The sequence below is a fragment of the Pogoniulus pusillus genome, chromosome Z, assembly GCF_015220805.1.
Source record: "Pogoniulus pusillus isolate bPogPus1 chromosome Z, bPogPus1.pri, whole genome shotgun sequence".
Classification (NCBI taxonomy): Eukaryota; Metazoa; Chordata; class Aves; order Piciformes; family Lybiidae; genus Pogoniulus; species Pogoniulus pusillus.
In genome coordinates, this window is record NC_087309.1 from 102,040,873 (window position 1) to 102,059,598 (window position 18,726).

The window sequence follows — 18,726 nt, forward strand, 5'->3', positions numbered from 1 at the left end:
CTCAATTTCAAAGTGTTTTGTGGCAAAGACAGCCACCTCTAAAACCTTAATCCAGGCTGACCAGTTGCAATAGATAGGGAACTGCTTAGTTGTAGTGTTTTCAGATGCTGAAGTTACTCTAACAGCAAAGGATAAGTCAAAACCAGGGTTAAGCACATGCAAACTAATTTCAACAAAATGTAAAGCCCAAACCAAGGGTCCAGGTGTTAAAAAAAGAACACTCAGAAGAAAAGCACATTTATTTATTGTTAGAAAAATTAATTAGAAATCAAATCCCATCAAATCTGCCATGAATGAAGTTCACATAAATGAAGCCACATCACTGAACACAGGTCAAAACAACAACAAAAAAACAAACCTGTATTCCAAACAGTTTGTATTCAAAATTTATTTTTAAATAAAAGAAAAAAACAAGACATTTGAGTAAACATGGTATATTCTACATCTCTGTAGATAACAACTTTACATTAGCCATTTTTAACTTTCAGAAGTTCTGTTGCAGGATGTCCTACAACATCTGACAGTGTTGTCTTTCATTCTGTAATCAATCAAGCAACAGCCCAATTAAACAATTTGCTTAAGTGAAGCTTTATTTTTCATGACCAAAGGTGCCTCTACTAATACAAAAGCATTTGTTAAACAATTATCCCCACAAATATTTTTAATGAAGTCTGTTCAGCCTTTTTTTTTTTGGTTTTGTTCCATTGCCTGCATAGAAATCAGCATAAAGCTAAGTTGCAAGCTAAGCTTCACTTCAGCAGTGCAATGAATGGCATCAAGCTTCATGAAACAAATGACGATACAAACATTGTCAGTGAAGTTCAACTATATATAAAAAAAAAATATTTAAACCAGCATGGTTTTTTTGTGGGTCACAACTAGACTAGCTTTCAGTGTGCAGCTTTCCTCAGGAAAAATGCTTCTTCCTGATTCACATGAAAAGAATGAAGCATGCAATAAAAGCCTTTGTTCACACAGAAATGCCAAATAAAAGAGTTCCATGGTATCATAAGGCAAAAAGAGCTATTAAGGTGGATGAAGCACTTTGGCTCAGAGTATGCTTTACACCATACACATACACTTCATACTTGTGTAGCATATGACAGGAAAGGGGTTGTCTCAGTAGGGTAAAAATGTCCATTTCTATAAATACACGTCATTATTGCTAATATGCTACACATTATCATCCAGCCTTTAAAGCTGCTTTGTTGGCATTAGCCTTGTAATTAGCAGCCCACACTCATGGTGACAATATGTTGCTCCACATGAAAGTAAAGCATCATAAATACAACTATGAAAACAAAAGGCTTATGCATCTTCCCTCTCTAGCTTTGCTTTGTTTCTTTAATTAAAGATGTTAAAACAAACAAATGAACAAACAAGTCCAGTTCACCACAAATTAGGAAGTCTCACAATGAGTTTGAAAACCAAGCTACAGGGAGCAGAGAGGGAGGGGGGAAACACAGCATGCATTATAATCTAGTCCTTTCAGTCATACCACTAGAATACAAAAGTCTAGTTTGAAGGCCAGACTAACAGTAGAGGCAAAAAGCCAAGAGCAGACATAGTTTGATATTTAAATTGAGATTACTATTTTAATCAGGAACAGCAAACTCACCTGGCCCTTTAATGTACTCACAATATCTAATGCAATTGAATACCTAATTATAACTAGTATAGGTATGCTCATTTTAAAAAGATATTAAATACCTGCATCATGAAATTACATTCTTAAGACATCATGTAAGAAAACAGCTCATGTGTGAAATGTTTCTGAAATGTATTTCTGCTCCCTTCTGCACTCTGTCACACACACACGCACCCACCCATCCAAAGCATTCACTCACAGGGGAAAACAAAACAAAACAAACACCCCTTAAAAAAAAAGGATGGAAATATTGAAGTGGGACAGCTTGGCTAGTTACAGCACAGTGCTTAACAAAGTTCAAGACAGAACCAGATCAGAGTTGGCCAAATGATGCCCACAATACACATCCGACCAGCAATTCCTGCCAACTATGTCAAACTCAGTCCACTTTTGGTTCATTGCAATGACTAAAGTATTTCGTATATACATATAAAGCTCAAGACTCCAACTTCAGTTTGTTTTTGCAAAACGTTTTTACCTTTCCCTTAGTTTTGTTCTGCAGCAACTGCGAGAGGTAGGCATAAAGCATTTAAGAGCTTCTTTCCAAAGGTCCTGTTACTAGCTCAATTTAGTGGGATAAAATGGAAACCAGCTGTACTTCTGTCACTGTACCAGGTACAGCTTTGTTGAATCCAGCTGGAAAATAGCTATATGAAGCTCAGATTTTCTAGGCTAGCACACCACGGAGTAAGAAGCTGGTTATATCCAGGAGGATACACTTTGTTGTTTTTTTGGAAGGAGTTTACTGCAGAGCATTCCTAGAGAAAGTAGATATCAGGACCAACTCCCTCCATTTCTATTTGTACATAGGAGCAAGGTATCGTTTGGCCAAGACTACAGATGTACTTTCACAGATGCAAGTGCCATGCAAAAATAAATTAAAAGAACAGATACCAAAACAAACAAGTAATAAAACTACTGAAGGTAGATTTTCTTTAAAGTATTTATATAAACGATTTATAATACTTTTATCTCCCCACCCACCCCTTTCTCTTTTTCACATTCAGTTGAGTTGCAGCTATACATCAAGAATTTCTTCTGCAGTGCCTCCACAACGTAATCTGTAGCGTCCTGTCCTCCAGCTAATCGTGGGGTCCCACAGAGCAGATAGGAAAATATATATTGTCATAGATTCTCTGATGAACCAAGCTACTGCATAATCAAGTTTTGAAAAACACAAGGCACCACCCTAGGAATATAAAAACACACAAGCATTTAAACACAACTGACTACTCAAAAGAAGCTTTAAAGTACTTTAGAACATTTGTGTTACAGATAAATCTACTCTAAAGGCCATTGTACAGACACATATGTGTTTGTTTAAAGCAAGAACATTTTCAAGCTACAACCACCCACATTAAACATGCAGAGCTTGGCAGAATGACACGGAAGGTTTGAAAAGACTTTTCCATGCCGTTTGCTCTCCATAAAAGTGTGACCATTTCACTTTTTCTTCTGGTTTTGAAGGTTCATAAACCCACACACAGGTAGACACTGCTCTGGCTACAGAAGAACAGCACCTAGACCTATTGCAAAAGAAAAGTGGGATTAAAGGAAAAAGCTTATAGCCTCTGTGTATCCTGTCCGTTGATAATTTCCAGCTACACACACAGCTGGAAGTCAATGAGGCTTCAGAAGATGAAAGTTGTTGTTGGTTTTGTTTGTGGGTCGGTAGGTTTGTTTTTCTCCTTATGCTTCACACAGTGAGGAGAATTATCAGAAAGGTGATTACTGTGACACCGACCTTCTGGAGTACTACAGCATCAACACAAGGTCCAGCTTTGTTATTTTCAGTGTGGATTAAGACTACTAAAAGATTATTTTTCAGTCTAATGAGAACTTGTTCACAAGTTTGAATTCACAAATTATGGATCAGATCTGGATAAAATATGGCCACAGTAGAAAGTATCTCAGAATCACAAAGTGTTAGGGGTTCAAAGGGACCTCACAAGATCATCCAGTCCAAACTCCCTGCCAGAGCAGCCTCACCTAGAGCAGATCATGCAGGAGCACATCCAGGCAGATTTATGAATATCTCCAGAGAGGGAGAGTTCAGGAGGCTTATGGGCAGCCTGTCTCAGTGTTCTGTCACTCTCACAGTGAAAAAACGAAACAGGTCTTCCTATGACTCGACTTCCACTCATTGCCGCTTGATCTGTCACTGCACATCACCAAGCCTGGCTCCATCTTGGCACTCACCCTTTACATATTTATAAACATTAATGAGGCCACCTCTGTCTCCTCCAAGCTGAAGAGGACCAGATCCCTCAGGCTCTCTTCATAAGGATGATGTTGCACTCCATTAACCATTTTTGTGGCCTTCTGCTGGACTATCAAGCACTTCCCTATCCCTGGCCTTCCTTTTCTGGATGACACTTCTAGAATCCACTATTAAATTCTTTGCATGATCAATCCAGCCACACTGGTCTCATCTTCCATCTTAGAATCATAGAATGCTTTAGGTTGGAAGGGACCTCAAAGATCATCTAGTTTCAATCCCTGCACCATAGGCAGGGACACCTCCCACTAAAACAGGTTACTCAAGGCTTCATCCAACCTGTCCTTGAACACCTCCAGGGTTCTACAACCTCCCTGGGCAATCTGTTCCAGTGTCTCACCACCCTCCCTGAAAATAATTTCTTCCTAACATCTAGTCTATATCTCCCCTTTTGCAGTTTAAACCCATTACTTCTTGTTCTATCATTGCAAGACCTTGTAAATAGTCCTTCCCCAGTCTTCCTGTAGGCCTCCTTCAGATACTGGAAGGCCACTACAGGGTCTCCTTGAAGCCTTCCCTTCTCCAAGCTGAAAAGCCCAAATTCTTGTAGCCTAGTCTCATAGAAGAGGTGCTCCAGTCCTCTGATCTTCATGGCTCTCCTCTGGACTTGCTCCAACAGTTTGATGTCTTGCTTGTGTTGGGGGCTCCAGAACTGTATACAGTACTCCAAGTGAGGTCTCATGAGAGCAAAGTAAAGGAAGAGAATCACCTTCCTTGATCTTCCTTATCCCTTTTCATAGAACCAGGGATCAAGAGCTCTTGTGGTCTATGGAGAGCACCCTTAAAGCACTTAACTGTATCTTTTCTGCTCACTTGTCCCTGAGAGCTGGTCCTCTCTGGGGTCCTTTATGAATAACTCCTTGAAGAGCTGGATATTTGCTTCCCTAAAACTCAAGGTCTTGACTTTATTTGACCCATATCCATGAGGACTGCAAAATTCACCAGTGCATCATCACTGCAGAGCCCAGACTGCTTCCAGTCTCAACATCAATTAGCTCACTTGCATTGGTGGCCATCAGGTTCTGTATTGCATCCCCTTTGGTAGGGCTGTCCATTGCTTGGCTTAAGAAGTTATCTTGTGTGCACTCCAGGAGTCTCCTATACTGCCTACAGCTCACCATGTTATGTTTCCAGCAGATGTCAAAGTGGCTGAAGTCCCTCAGTATGAGAAGAGCCTGGAAGCATGAAGCCTTCTGTAGCTGGAGTAAGGTTGATTTTGCCAAAAGGCTCCTTTTGATCATGCAGGCTGCAGTAGACATCAACCACATGGTTTTCTTTGTTGCTTTGGTCTCTATTTCCTACCCATAAGCTTTTGCTCTACTTGTGGCTTTTCTTCAGAGACAGCTCTTCACACTCTATCCACTTGCTGTAGACGATAATGACTCCACACCCTCCTTCCTTGCCTGCCCCTTCTGAACAGCCTGTAACTATTGACAGCTGTACTCCAGTTACAGGATTTGCCCCAGTAAGTTCCAGTAACGGCAGCCAGGTCACAGCTTTCCAGCAGCATGGTGGCTTCCAGCTTCTCCTTTTTGTTGCCCATGCTACATTACACTGCATTAGAGCAACTTCTTTTGGGTTGTTGGCCTTGTCACCTTCTTAGAGGAAGGTCTCTCCCCATAGTTTCCCTGTTAGTTATTACTTCACATATACACTTCAACACAAGACAGTGACAACTGAGATAAAAGAAAACAATACAAAATCCCATAAAGCTGCTGTTCTTGTACTGTTTAAAAAAAAAAGCTTAACATTTCTGTATATGACTAGGCAGAGAAAACTGGAAACATGATGATTAAGGGGACAGATGTGCAAACTTTCAGAGCCTAGGCAATATGGAAAACAAAAGCACATTTATTCCTTTCTGTGCTACTACACTTGAAGCTGGAAGACAGAGAAGTAACCAGACTTGCCTTACTTCCTTATAAGAGAATTAATTATTTTTGGTTACATTTAGGCTTAGCTTTTTGCTGAAGTGCATGGCACTGGTAACTTTAATAACCTCCAAAGTAAATGATGCTACATACCTGAACACCTCTTAGTTGAATGTAGTCAAATATAAACCACGCCAAGCAGTGACACATGAAAAATACCATTATATCCCATTTAAACACATGATGAGCTGCCCATCCAATAACTAGGCTGGCCACAAAGCACTCTGAAATTGGTTCACAAATTATTGTGGCAGGCAACATATTAATTCGCAGCTTGGCCCACCTAGAAAAGACAAACAAATCACTTCTGATTGTGTTATTTCTTATCTCCTCCCTCCCCATCCCAGATGAGTCATCACAGTCTTTTCTCACAATGTGAGCTTGATTTCATTTGATTTACATATCCTTTCAAAGTTACTGCACAGAGTGCTTAAATGTACTAAGTTTGCAGTGGATTTATTTTTTGTTCTTAAACCAGTCATACTTCTGTGTAAAGTATGTCTCTTCCAACATTAAGCAGCAGCACCAAGCTGCACATTGGAACTTCAGCATTCTGGACATTAGATTGCATTAACCTGGGAAATGCACAACCTCTCTTTATCAGATTATCCCCATGAAAAGTAGGTGTCAGAGGTGGGTGGGGGAAGGAAGTAAAGGTTAAAATTTTACCTGATCATTCTGGACTGAAACTGTGAAATAGAATATGAACCAGAGTTCTGCATTGCAACTTGTGTGGCCATTGCAAACTTCCAGCCCCTGGAAAACAAATTAATTCTATATAAAAAGTTATTATTAAAAAATAGGAGAAACATGACAAAATTACAGAATACTCAAGATTTTTATTAGGCTTGAAAAGTTTATTTAGCATATATGCCATATTATTGCAATGAGTATAAGCAAAAGTGTATTTTATCAAGTCTCTTAATTGGAAAAGAGCATTTGATCTTGAATAGTACTCAGAGTTCTCAAACTTCTTTCTAAAAGTGACAATAATGTAGCTTAATTATTTCTAAATCACTATATTGATAATAGAAATACCATGTCTAAGCATGTTTGCTGTATACATGTGAAGCTGTTTTGAACACCTACACTTATCCGTGTACTTTAAAAATCAACAAGCTGATTTCAGAGTCATCTTACCGGTCAGCTATAGCTTTGGCCATGAAGTAATCTTCAGCTATATATTGTGCAAAAGCTATCAGTCCTCCAGCTTGGTCCAAGACATCCTTCCTCATCAAGCATGACATTCCTGTTACACACTTAAAGCCAGTTAAGTTGGCTGAAATATATGACCTCGGATGTGAAGTTCCAAAATAAACCTGCCAAACAAAGAAAAGGCTTTTTAAAGTCTGCTTGTATTTAAGTAAGTACTATACACTCACAATTTCACATCCAAATATTTGGAGGAAAAAAAATTGCTAGATGTGGCCAACTATTGTAGCCAGGTGGGAGGTGGCCTCTTCTCCCAGACAACCAGCAACAGAACAAGGGGACACAGTCTCAAGTTGTGCCGGGGGAAGTCTAGGCTGGATGTTAGGAGGAAGTTGTTGGCAGAGAGAGTGATTGGCATTGGAATGGGCTGCCCAGAGAGGTGAGGGAGTCACCGTCCCTGGAGGTGTTCAAGAAAAGACTGGATGAGGCACTTGGTGCCATGGTCTAGCTGACTGGATAGGGCTGGGTGATAGGTTGGACTGGATGATCTTGGGAGGTCTCTTCCAACCTGGTTGATTCTATGATTCTATATTTGCAAAGTTCTTTACCAGTCTAAGAAATCTAGTCTACCATCGAATCTGAGAAATCTAGGAGTGACTCAGATTACATCGTGTTGGAAGGGACCCTCTAAGGTCATCTTGTCTGAATCCTCATCAGTAAACAGAGGCACCTCCAATTACATTAGCTTGCCTAGGGCCACAAGTCTGATCTTGACTGTCTCTGAACACAGTGCTTAAACCACACCCTCCAGTAACCTGTTCCAGCATTTTACTACTCATTGTGAAGAACTTCCTCCTTATGTCCAACATAAATCTACCCTGCTTGTATTTAAAACCATTGCCCCTCCCCCTGCCACTACAAGGTGCTTTAAACAATTCCTCCCCACTCTTCCTGCAGGTCCACTTATAAGATGCTCAAATGTAGCTATAAGGTCTCCCTGGAGCTTTCTCTCCAGGCTGAACAGCCCAAATTCTTTCAGTCTGTCTTCACAGGAGAGGCGCACTAGCCCTCTGATCACCTTGGTGGTCCACAATGTTTCTGATGCATTTTTACAAATCTATAAGCAAGTTTTAAATCCACATAGTAAACGACTGTGTTTCATCTGGTGTTTAATTTACTGATGTTGTTCTCAAGGAATACCTGTATAAAAACCCCACCAGGTGACTTGCTAATCAGTATTAACATATGTGTCAATCACTGACAGACATGCTTTCTCTTTCCCCTTGTAAAGATTAACTGCATCACTGCATACAAGCTCTTAGAAACTCAACTATGTGATTGTATAGAAACAGGAGAATTGTTTACTTAATGTACTTGCAAGCAGAAGTAGCAAAGAAAAAATACAGATCGTGAGGAAGTCCTTTTACAGGATTTAGTAACATAAAACTAGGAGTAGCCTATACACAGACAGTAGGAATGAGCAGTAGTACTTCTCACAGCTATTATTCCTACAGATGGCCCTGACAGTGGTCTTACTAATACAGTAACCTGTTCAGCTTGTTCAAGACAAGGCATGCTCAACTTGCAGCATACTAGGCCTGGAAGTAAATAGCCTCTTCCAGGAACACAGAAGTGAGAGTTGTAATTCTTGCCACTCTAGCATGCTCCAGTGCTAAGATCTTTAAGCTATAGCTCCTTGTTCTTCTCTTCAAGAGGAAATTCAGACTTTGTCACCCAAAAAAAAAAAAAAAAAAAAATCACATGAGCTGCCCTCTCTCCACACAACGAAGTACTGAATTTCACTGCACTTTCATCTCTCCCATTTCTGCCTTTGACACACATTAGATAAGCCTGGAGCCAAAATGCCTTATATACGCCCACTTAGAATAAAAGACATTATTAAGTAATGTGCCTTGAGACAAGGAACAAACAAGAAAATGCAACCCTTTCATGCTACACAAAAAGGAACTTACTGAGAAAGAAGAGTGAACAGGACAGATTGAGTGATATGAAGATGGTGGATAGCGATAAACTGTTTACTTTCCTTTCCAAAAAAAAGCATTAGGAGACATGAAATAGCACTAGAGAAGAACAAGGGTCAGGGTGAACAAGGTGGTGGCTCCTATAAGAGATAGCAGATCTATGGAACTTCCTGGTGAAACAGTTAAAAGATGTACAAAACCTGTATGATTCAATAAGAGTGGAAAACTTCATGGAAGGAATAATTTCTTACTGAAACGCTAATATGCTGAGGGTTAGCAATCATAGTGGGTCTACCCCCTGCTCAGGAAGCATCTCATCTGAAAACTGCAGAAAGCTGAGACAGGATTACAGGAAAACAGGACATAAGCCTTGCTTCTGTTCTACCTTCCTCAAAAGGCTCTGCTTATGACCTTGTCAGAAATCAGACAGTGCACAAGCTGGACTTTGCTCTGACGTTTCATGGCCATTTGTTTCTTTTCAAGTGTCAAAAGCAGACTTAATGGCCCTTTCCAACTAGCACTAGAGATTTGAATTTAAATACATTGCTGTCTACAACTATCTGAAGGGACATTGTAGCCAGGTGGGGGGGTGGCCTCTTCTCCCAGGCAATCACCAATAGAACAAAGGGGACACAGTTTCAAGTTGTGCTGGGGGAAGTATAGGCTGGATGTTAGGAGAAAGTTCTTGCCAGAGAGAGTGATTGGCATTGGAATGGGCTGCCAAGGAAGGTGGTGGAGGCACCATCCCTGAAGGTCTTCAGGAAGAGACTGGATGAGGCACTTGGTGCCATGGTCTAGTTGACTGGATAAGGCTGGGGGATAGGCTGGACTGGATGATCTTGGAGGTCTCTTCCAACCTGGTTGATTCTATGATCTACTATTTTCATCCTGCAATCTTTGTATTATAAAAGTTCAATATCTGAATCAATACTCAGAGCACCAAAGTAGAATTCTGCAGCATTTAAAAGTTATCCCAGATAGTGTGAAATGTGACTGCAGGTGAAAATAAACATTTCTTTGCTTAAGAGGTGCAAGCTCTTGGAACATCAACAAAAATCAACATTGCGCTCACCTGTTCAAGAGTAGCAGCAAAGCCCTGTCTGTCTGCAACATAGGGAAGTCCATGCACCAAGCCTACTTTTTCAGTCATTTGATTTGCCATATCTGTCAGTGTGTCTGGTGTTACTAAAGCACAAATGAAAGGGGAAAAAACCCAACTTAATTAATTGACCAATTTTGATATTAGGAGACCACTGTAGAGGCACAAATTCTCACTCAGTTACCAGTACCAAGAGCACACAGTGATTAGCATCATCAACACAATGGAAACAGTTTGAACAGTGTTGGGCTTTTCAAATGGGATTCTCATGTTTCAGTTTGAGATTATGCATTTTTATATAATTCCCCCCCCAACTTTTACTTTTCATTCTCAGTTAAAATAATCTCCAGTAACTGATTGCCCCCCAGGGAATAAGAGCAAGATAAAAGTGATCAGATTACAGCACACACCCACCTCTGATTCCACTATCACAAATCCATATGAGATCATATTTGGCAACTTCATAGCCAGGCATTAAGTTGTTAATCTTGGGGTTGATGCCAACTTTCTTGCCACCTAAATAATACAAATACCAAACAAGGGTTGTTTCAGGGATCTTTTAATAACTCAGACTCAATAGCCAAAATATTTAGATACACAAAATGAGGAACAGTAAATCAATTCTTAGAGTCCACTTCTACGAAGAGGATTAAATATTCCTTTACTTCAATATTTTAGATCTTACTACAGTTAAACAGTGATTAGAAAAGGAAAAAAAATGTCATTTTGAGGAAGCATTTGATAAGGTAACAAGGCTAAAGGATTTGAAAAGGCAGCAGAACTACGTATGTTATTACTACATTCAGTAAGATAAATATCCTCTGCCTCTTATTTCTTAAGACTACTGATTATGACCATTACACTCCACAGTCACTTTGGCAGAAAATGAGAGCAGAATAAAGTGAGACAAATTTTTGCTTCCAATGGACAGACATGTCCCAGTTTGTTTCTTTCTCTAATGTAAAACAGTATTTTCTACTACCGAGTTGTAATATCCCTTCCCTCTTCCAGTTCAAATGTCAAGAAAGAGCCCTGCAGTCTAAGCTGATGAAAAAAAGAGTTTTGCAGCCACAACTCCAAGCTGCTTCCTGCACATTTAGTTCAGTGCAAAGAAAGGATTTAAATTTCTGTTTTAGATTTGGAAGGAAAAGGTTGTAGGGGTTGCATAAATCATTCTTCCTAGAGTTTTTTTGGACTGATGCCACAGATTGTGCCTACAGACTTATTTTCTTTAGTCCATAGCGATGATTAAGCTACAAAACAAACATGGACTGAAGAAAATTATGTGGGTAGTTTTTGTTTGATAGAGTTTTCTGGTTTGGGTTTGTTTGTTGTTGGGCTTTTTTTTCAGATTGCAAAATGTTTTAGATTTCCAGCTTTATATACAAGTAAGAATATCACCTTTGAGCAGTACTGCTTACCTATGAACAGTCTAGCATCAACATTCGGATATTTGCCAAGGAGCTTTTTGCACACATCAATAGCTGGATCATCATGATCTTGTACACAGAGCAGTACTTCATACTAGTAAAAACAAAGATGTATACACACACACTTAATCTCAATATGGTCTAGGGAATTAAGCTTAAATCATGTACCAAATGGAACAAATAACAAACACTATTATAAGAATAAAAATAACACCAAAGGGGTCGTTTTACAGCTAAATAAGGCTATTTTTGAAATGCACAACCAAAAACTTGTAGAAAGAGAGCCAAGCCTCTATCCCAATAAACTTTTACACAGAGAACATTAGTTCTCCTGCTCTATGAATAGTTTCAATTAGTTGTAAAGCAGAACATCTTATTACACACAGTAGAATTTATTTCCACTTCTACTTTTGCTCACATAATGAATCTTAAACTCAGTCTTGTATTCAATGAACTTACAATACACAAAATATGGAAGGAATAATGTTATAATACACTTGACTCCATACTTCAGAACTATGCCTTCCTTTCCTTTGCAGACAAATGGGCTGAACAGAGCTGGACGACAAGCTACCAAGACCAGCATGTGTACATTCTAATCATGCAATAAAGCTAAGCTCAGGAACATGTATATGCTGCATTTGTCTCTCATTCACAATGATTTAGAAAAAAATAATAACCAACAAGAGGAACAAGAAAACTGAAGCTATTTCAGCAATCAAGCTACATGCCTGTTACAGGGTAAGGAAATATCATTTTAAGAATCACTCAACATTCTGAGACAGCTTTGCCAGCTTTAATGGAGGTATTTTCTGTTTCTGCATGAACAGCAAATTACTTGAATACTCAACTTGATATAATCTTCCTCTATCCTTGTTAAAATTTCTGAACTATTACAAGTTAAAGCTCCAATCCAAAGAATGAAATTCAGACAGTGTTATCTCCTGATCAAGATAACCAGAAGCCAATTTTACACTTTAAGATTTAAGAAAACAATCTCCAAAACAACTTTCTTGGACTTCATTTGATGTAACAGTTGCAAATAAGAATCTCAACTAATCAAAACAGCTCCTACTCCCCACTATACTATTCTATCACCTCTCTGAACTTTATTTTCAATAAACTACTTGATCAAAAAGTAATTCAGCTTCAACAGCTGCCTGTGGACTCACTGATGACAATCTTTCATGTCTCTGCTCGGTATGAAATATTACATATAACAGAAGGCACTGAGTTAAATAAATACTCTGTTTCAAGAAAAACTAGTGTTGCTAAACAGAAAAAACTCCAAGAATGCTAACTGCACTCAGGACTTTGTAGAAACATAAATCATTAACCACTAACTGGGTGTTGCTAAGACTTAGTCTAGCACTACAAACTATCAGACAAACTGAAGAGCAAGCAGTGCCTGATCTCTGTCATTTTACCAGCACAGAATATCAAATTTAAAACGACCTGTTTCATTAAACAGACAGACCCTTCCACCACAACAGAACAGTCATCATAGCATGAACATCATAAAAACTACCAACTGAAGAAATTAGTTCATTATTGCTTACTCAAATAAATATACACAACAACAATTATTTTTGCTAGTAATCAAGTAACTAATCTTGAATCCACAGGTGCAGTGACACATATCCATATTTTCCAAGAAATTCAGCCACAAATAATAAAAAAACCCTTTGACATTCCAACATATGGAAACAGAAAAAGCCACAGTAAATGGTCTTTAAATGAAGTAAACCAAAGGGAAGAACTACAGATGTACACTAAAGCAGAAAAAATAAAGATGTTTATTACAATTAGGTTAATAATATGAATGTTTTCCACCAAAATGATGACATGCACAGTAATTAGGAACTACTCACTGATAAAAATATTACAAGACAGTCTTACAGTTCAGAAACTGCATAACAGACTTCAATGCAATATAGAATTATTTCACACATTGTGTACCACAGAGGAGCACCAGAGAATCAGCATCACTGCAGACTGAACTCAGTTTCACTGGAACAAGTTTAAGATTATTGTTTCTTCATTTTCCACTGGACAGCTGAATTTTGAATACCAGGCAATACTACTGTTATTTTTGTGGTGTAATTAAGTGGTTTAGTACCAAAATACAGAGCATTACTGGACAGAAGAATTTTCAAACAGTTTGGGGATCTTGATTGTACTGTTCAATTTGTGCCCCAGTAATAACTCCATTGTCACTCTCATAAGGAGAAAATGTAACTGTTACTATTGTTATCTGAAATTCAGATGTGTGGAGCAGCAGTATTTTAAGACTGTCATTGATGTGTGCAACTTATCAGAAGGGTCAAGACACTCTTCCATAAAGCAAGATCCAGCAGAATTGCTTTCCTGAATTCTCAAACAAATTGTATTAATAGTCAAAATGTTTCAGCTGCATAATGTTGGGTGGTGTTCATAGCTTCAGATATGTCAGTTATAGTCATCAGCTTCAGATATTGCTATGGCACGTTTGCACCGTTTTCAGTACTGGCACACACGGCATGCCTTAGGTATGCTTTAAACTTATCTTGGCCATGCTTAATCTTTACTGCACTTTTACTGAGTCAAAAGGATTGAAATGTTCAGGTCAGAAGCTCTTCAAAAGACCTCAAGCTCCACAACATAAAAACTATCTGAACTGCCCTAAACCAGTAGGTTTTTTTCATTTGTTTTACTCTGCCTACTTCTCGTAATACACAGAAGAAACTGACTGTACATCTTACACACGTCTCTGATCTTTCACAGCTGAAGCATCAGTTGAGAAGCAGAAGAATTGAGAGGAGAGTTTTTATTACAAGTACATTGCAAGTTTAAGAATTTGGAAAATATGCAGTAGAAGATGTAGTTCCTTTTCCATCCATAGAAGCATACACCAAGTAGTGAATGATGCAGCAAGCATTTCCAGATTTGCACTTTAAGCTATAAGCCTTCAGAGCAAGGACAGTGTCTAACATGCTCATCACTTTTATTACAGTGTTTCAGCAACTAATGTAAGCTTTTAGAAGCTACTTGTTTTGCGAGACTTATAAGTGGCTTGGAGACTACCCTAACTACCAGTGACTGGGGTGAGGTACAACACTGCATCACTGAGCAACTCTTTGTTAGGTGAGCCCTCAGTAAGAAACACCAGAAAGTTTCAGGCTTTCAATTAAGTGTTCTCTTTCAAAGAACCTCTGGAGAAATAGTTAACTGGGAAGAAGTCTGGGGTATCAATTTTTTATGGATTGAAAGGTTTCATATTGATATAAACACAACATGCAATAATGTTTAAACACATCTTAGTGAAATGTAGAGTATGTTTTGTCCCCTAAGCCTTGGCCATGTTCCTTTCTCGACAGCTTTCTAAAAAGTATTAAGTTATTCAGAACATGTAAACTGTGTAATACGTGCCTGCTGCAAAAGGAAGAACAATCTAAGACATAACCAAGCTGCATAGTTATACCCCAAGCTCCTGGTATGACTTTTGGAGGCATGGGACATTTAAAAAAAGACACTTAATAATATACATACTTTTGGATAATCCAGCTCAAAGAAGGTTTCTAAGTTGTTGATCAAGTTAGGATCCACACCTTTTAACGGCTTTAGAAGTGACACACCAGGAAGCTTGCTATATGGCTGTTTGTCTGTAGCTTTCTTATTGAGGTGGAGGCGTCTGTAAGGAGAAATAACATACACCATCACATAAAGAAGATATGCTAGAAAACACTACTCAAAATACAGTAGAAGTAAGAAAGCCTGGGAATTCAAGTTGCTGCCAAAAAAGTTAGTTTTGACTGTATGAACAACAGTTATTTTAATAATCTGGCAGATGATGCGTCAGAAACAGCACCTAAAATGCCCTTAGCACTGCATATAGGTTAAATTTGACCTTATTCAGGTTTAGACATTTCAAATTAATGCATTTTGCACAATAAAAGCATCACTTTTCTCAAACTGCACAGAAGACAAGATTTTTTTCTGCCTTTCTCTGCACCATTAAAACTCATACTATAATAATAGGATGAACTGGAAATAAAAGAAAAAACTCATGTGCCTTTCCAAGCATTAAGTTTTGGAAAATTCAGAGCAAACTGGGGAAACATCTGATCCTACTGATCAGCTAATCAAACACCTCCAAAAAAAGGATAAGGATCACTCAAACTTAGTATGAAAATTGCAGAAGTAGACGTAATCCTGGGTCAGAAACATGGATACATGAGTGCACAGTTTCACTAGTGTTTCAAGACTGAACACAAAAAATTCATGTCACAGACCACTAGCATGACTGTTTTCTACAGTCATGTGAATGAATGAAGAATTAAACTCTGAGAGCTAAACAGACTAGTATATAATCAATTTTGCACCAATACAAGTAATGAGAAAAGGTATTTGCCAAAATAAAATTCACAAATCAGCATACATGCTGCATGCTGAAGTTATCAGACATCCACAGTGGTCAGATTGAAAGAAACACTTTTTTTTTGTGGCAGGTACTTAATTGCATCGATGATCAACTGAAAAAGTTTCACACTCTAGCATGGGAAAACAGCAAATAGAACAAACAAACAACCACAAACCCAAAAAATGTGAATAAAGTTGCTTCTAAATGAAAAAAAAAAAAAAAAAAAAAAAAAAAAGTCAAGTTCCTAGGAAATACGTTCCTGAAGAGTGTGCCTAATCACCTCACTAGTGACCTACTCTCCAGCATCCTCCTTTTTCATGTAGGTTTGCAGTTAAGACACCAGGGGCACAACGATGTTACACAGAATAAACAATGGGCTCACTAAAAAGATGGCAGAAGGTCCTAGTTACTCGGCAAGACTATTTCAGTTACTGAGTTCAAGACTGGGCACTGCAGAAGTAAACTGAAACAGTCTTACCGAGCAACTAGCAGCCAAGGGACAGCCAGACCAAAGAAAGAAAAGAAATAGTTCAGACAGCTATCACAGACAAAAGACTTCCTTGCATATTATCACAAAAATAGAATCAAACAGAGGCTTTAGTGTATATTAGAAGGGAGAGCCTCAAGAATGCAGTTTTCACCAGGAAGACAAAAGGCAGAAGTACAAAAATAGGCTTCCATTTAAATCAGACTGCAGCAATGCACACAGCTTTGTACAGAAGGCAAAAGCGTGGATGGACAGGAAGTAAGAGAAGGAAGTGGCAGAGTAAATGGAAAAAATGTGGAGGACAGAAAGGATGAAGACAGACAAGGCAGGACCGTGATAAAGACTAAGCATCAAATGATAAAACTGCAGAATCTTGCAAGGCCTCGTACTACAAGCCACGCCAGACAAAAGTAAGCGGGCATTGAATTACACAAGGAAACGCCTACAAAGGGCGAGAGGGGGGAAAACTTTGAAAAACATGCAAATGATAGACACAGTTTTATCAGGATCTAATCATTTATGAAACACATGCACTGAGACTTTTGCCAGCATATGGTTTAGTACAGTAAAACTTGCCTCTAACGTGCTATCTTAAAAAACAATTCAGTTCGTGTTCTAATCGTTACACCACACAAAAGTGGCAGCCTGCTAGCTTGAATTCACTTGGGTATTGTGACACCTAGGTAAAGCAATTTCCACACCACTAATTGCCATGTTCCATTAGACTCTCTAGACTAAAAAAGCAAATTAACTGTAAATTAGTATCATTACACACAGAGAACTATTTGTGAAGTGGCACATTATGAAGAGTTAAAAAGTTAACTGAAAACCCAACAGAGAAACAGACCAACTATTATGAAAAAAAAGTTACAGTACTTAAACTAAGGCCTCTATAAAGCAGAGGATAAAAGGAAGTTGGTATTTTTAAACACTGAATTGTGCTTATGGTAGCTCACTTCTCTCAACACAGTGGCCTTGATTGCAATGAAGCAGGTATGACACGCACAGGTGAAAATTACAAAGTTTTAAAGTATGCGGCATGTATAAAATGCTATTTATTATTTGCAATGAAATTAGCCCAAAGCAGTCAAGCACAGGTGTATGTTTAATGCTTTTTTTTTTTTTTTTTTAATAGTTTTGACTAAAGCAGTAAGCTGCAGAAAAGCACTATACTATGGAACATAAACCAACTTTGAGCCCTCAACTGAGGTCAGCCAAGCACTATTTAAAGGCACTTCCAGGTCCTCTGTGTGGAAGACCGGTAGCCAGGTTACCTATAAGCACTTCTGCACCTAGGTACGTTAAATGGATCAGCCTGTAATCTCTAGGTGTGAAATTCCTTCTGAGCAATCTAGTGCCGGCATACATAGATGGGGAAAGAAAAAAGCAGCAGAACGCATAGTACTGTCAGGAGCTGTAATTCCATCATGTAAGAGACATCTGCAAAATGTTCTTAAAGTTGGTTCATTAACACAGTAATAATTCATTAACACAATAATAATCAACCCACAGAAGTAACCGTGACCTAGACTTCCCTCAGTAGAGAGGGGGGGAAAAAAGGCATTTCCAAGACAAAAATCAGGCTACTGAGTTACCACTGCCCAGTACCCACGATGAATTCTTGCTAATCTGTATCAAATCAAACAACAACAAATGTTTTTAAAGGTTCAGCCTACACTTCCCGTTCCCACCTCATTAATGGAAGTAGAGTGTTCTAGCAAAATCCCAAAGCCTGCTACAGTACACACATTGTTGGGTCTCTTAGAGACAATAACAGGTCTTTCAAAAGCAACTGAAGAAACCTAAACGTTCCTTAATCACTCATTTCAATTCTTTAAAGCAGCTGCTGAGGAGAGGTTATCTTATCAAGAGACGGTAAGCAGCACTTGGTCAGAAATTTGTAACAGGTACAGCAAGACGCCTCTAATAGGAAGCAGGGAGCAGAAAAGGCACCCCTTGCAGTTTATGGTCGCACACTGAGATAAGCTGTTTTCCTGTTTCTACTCTGAATTTATACACTTCCCTCTTTCTCAGTTCCTTTTCACCCTAGTGAGCTGAGCTGTCTTATACAGGTGTTTGTGCAGTGTTGGCCTACTATGGAGTAACAGACAGGAGATCTCAGCTTTAACAGGAAAATAAAATGCAAGGTTTTCCTGCTTCTTTTGGCAACAGAAAGGTAAAAAGGATGAGCTCTCCCCATTTTCCTTACTTTTGATACATATGTTAAAACATTTCCAAAAGTAGGTACCACAGAAAAATAGTAACATTTGCTACAGGTACACTGTACTGGTCAGTGCATTCAATACAACTGAAAGACAAC

At 38.7% G+C, this 18,726-nt stretch overlaps 1 protein-coding gene across 1 annotated transcript in view; it reads right to left on the reverse strand.

The window, feature by feature from the left end:
• Positions 1-221: 221 nt before the first annotated feature.
• UGCG (UDP-glucose ceramide glucosyltransferase) overlaps positions 222-18,726 on the reverse strand; it is a 33,652-nt gene continuing 15,147 nt past the window's right edge. Inside the window, exons 2-9 of the mRNA XM_064140129.1 lie at positions 15,049-15,190; positions 11,512-11,614; positions 10,505-10,606; positions 10,064-10,176; positions 6,998-7,176; positions 6,527-6,613; positions 5,951-6,140; positions 222-2,837 (exon numbers count right to left, since the gene is read on the reverse strand). Of these exons, the coding sequence (XP_063996199.1) occupies positions 2,667-2,837; positions 5,951-6,140; positions 6,527-6,613; positions 6,998-7,176; positions 10,064-10,176; positions 10,505-10,606; positions 11,512-11,614; positions 15,049-15,190 (1,087 nt within the window). The 3' untranslated portion in view covers positions 222-2,666. The remainder of the gene's footprint in view (positions 2,838-5,950; positions 6,141-6,526; positions 6,614-6,997; positions 7,177-10,063; positions 10,177-10,504; positions 10,607-11,511; positions 11,615-15,048; positions 15,191-18,726) is intronic.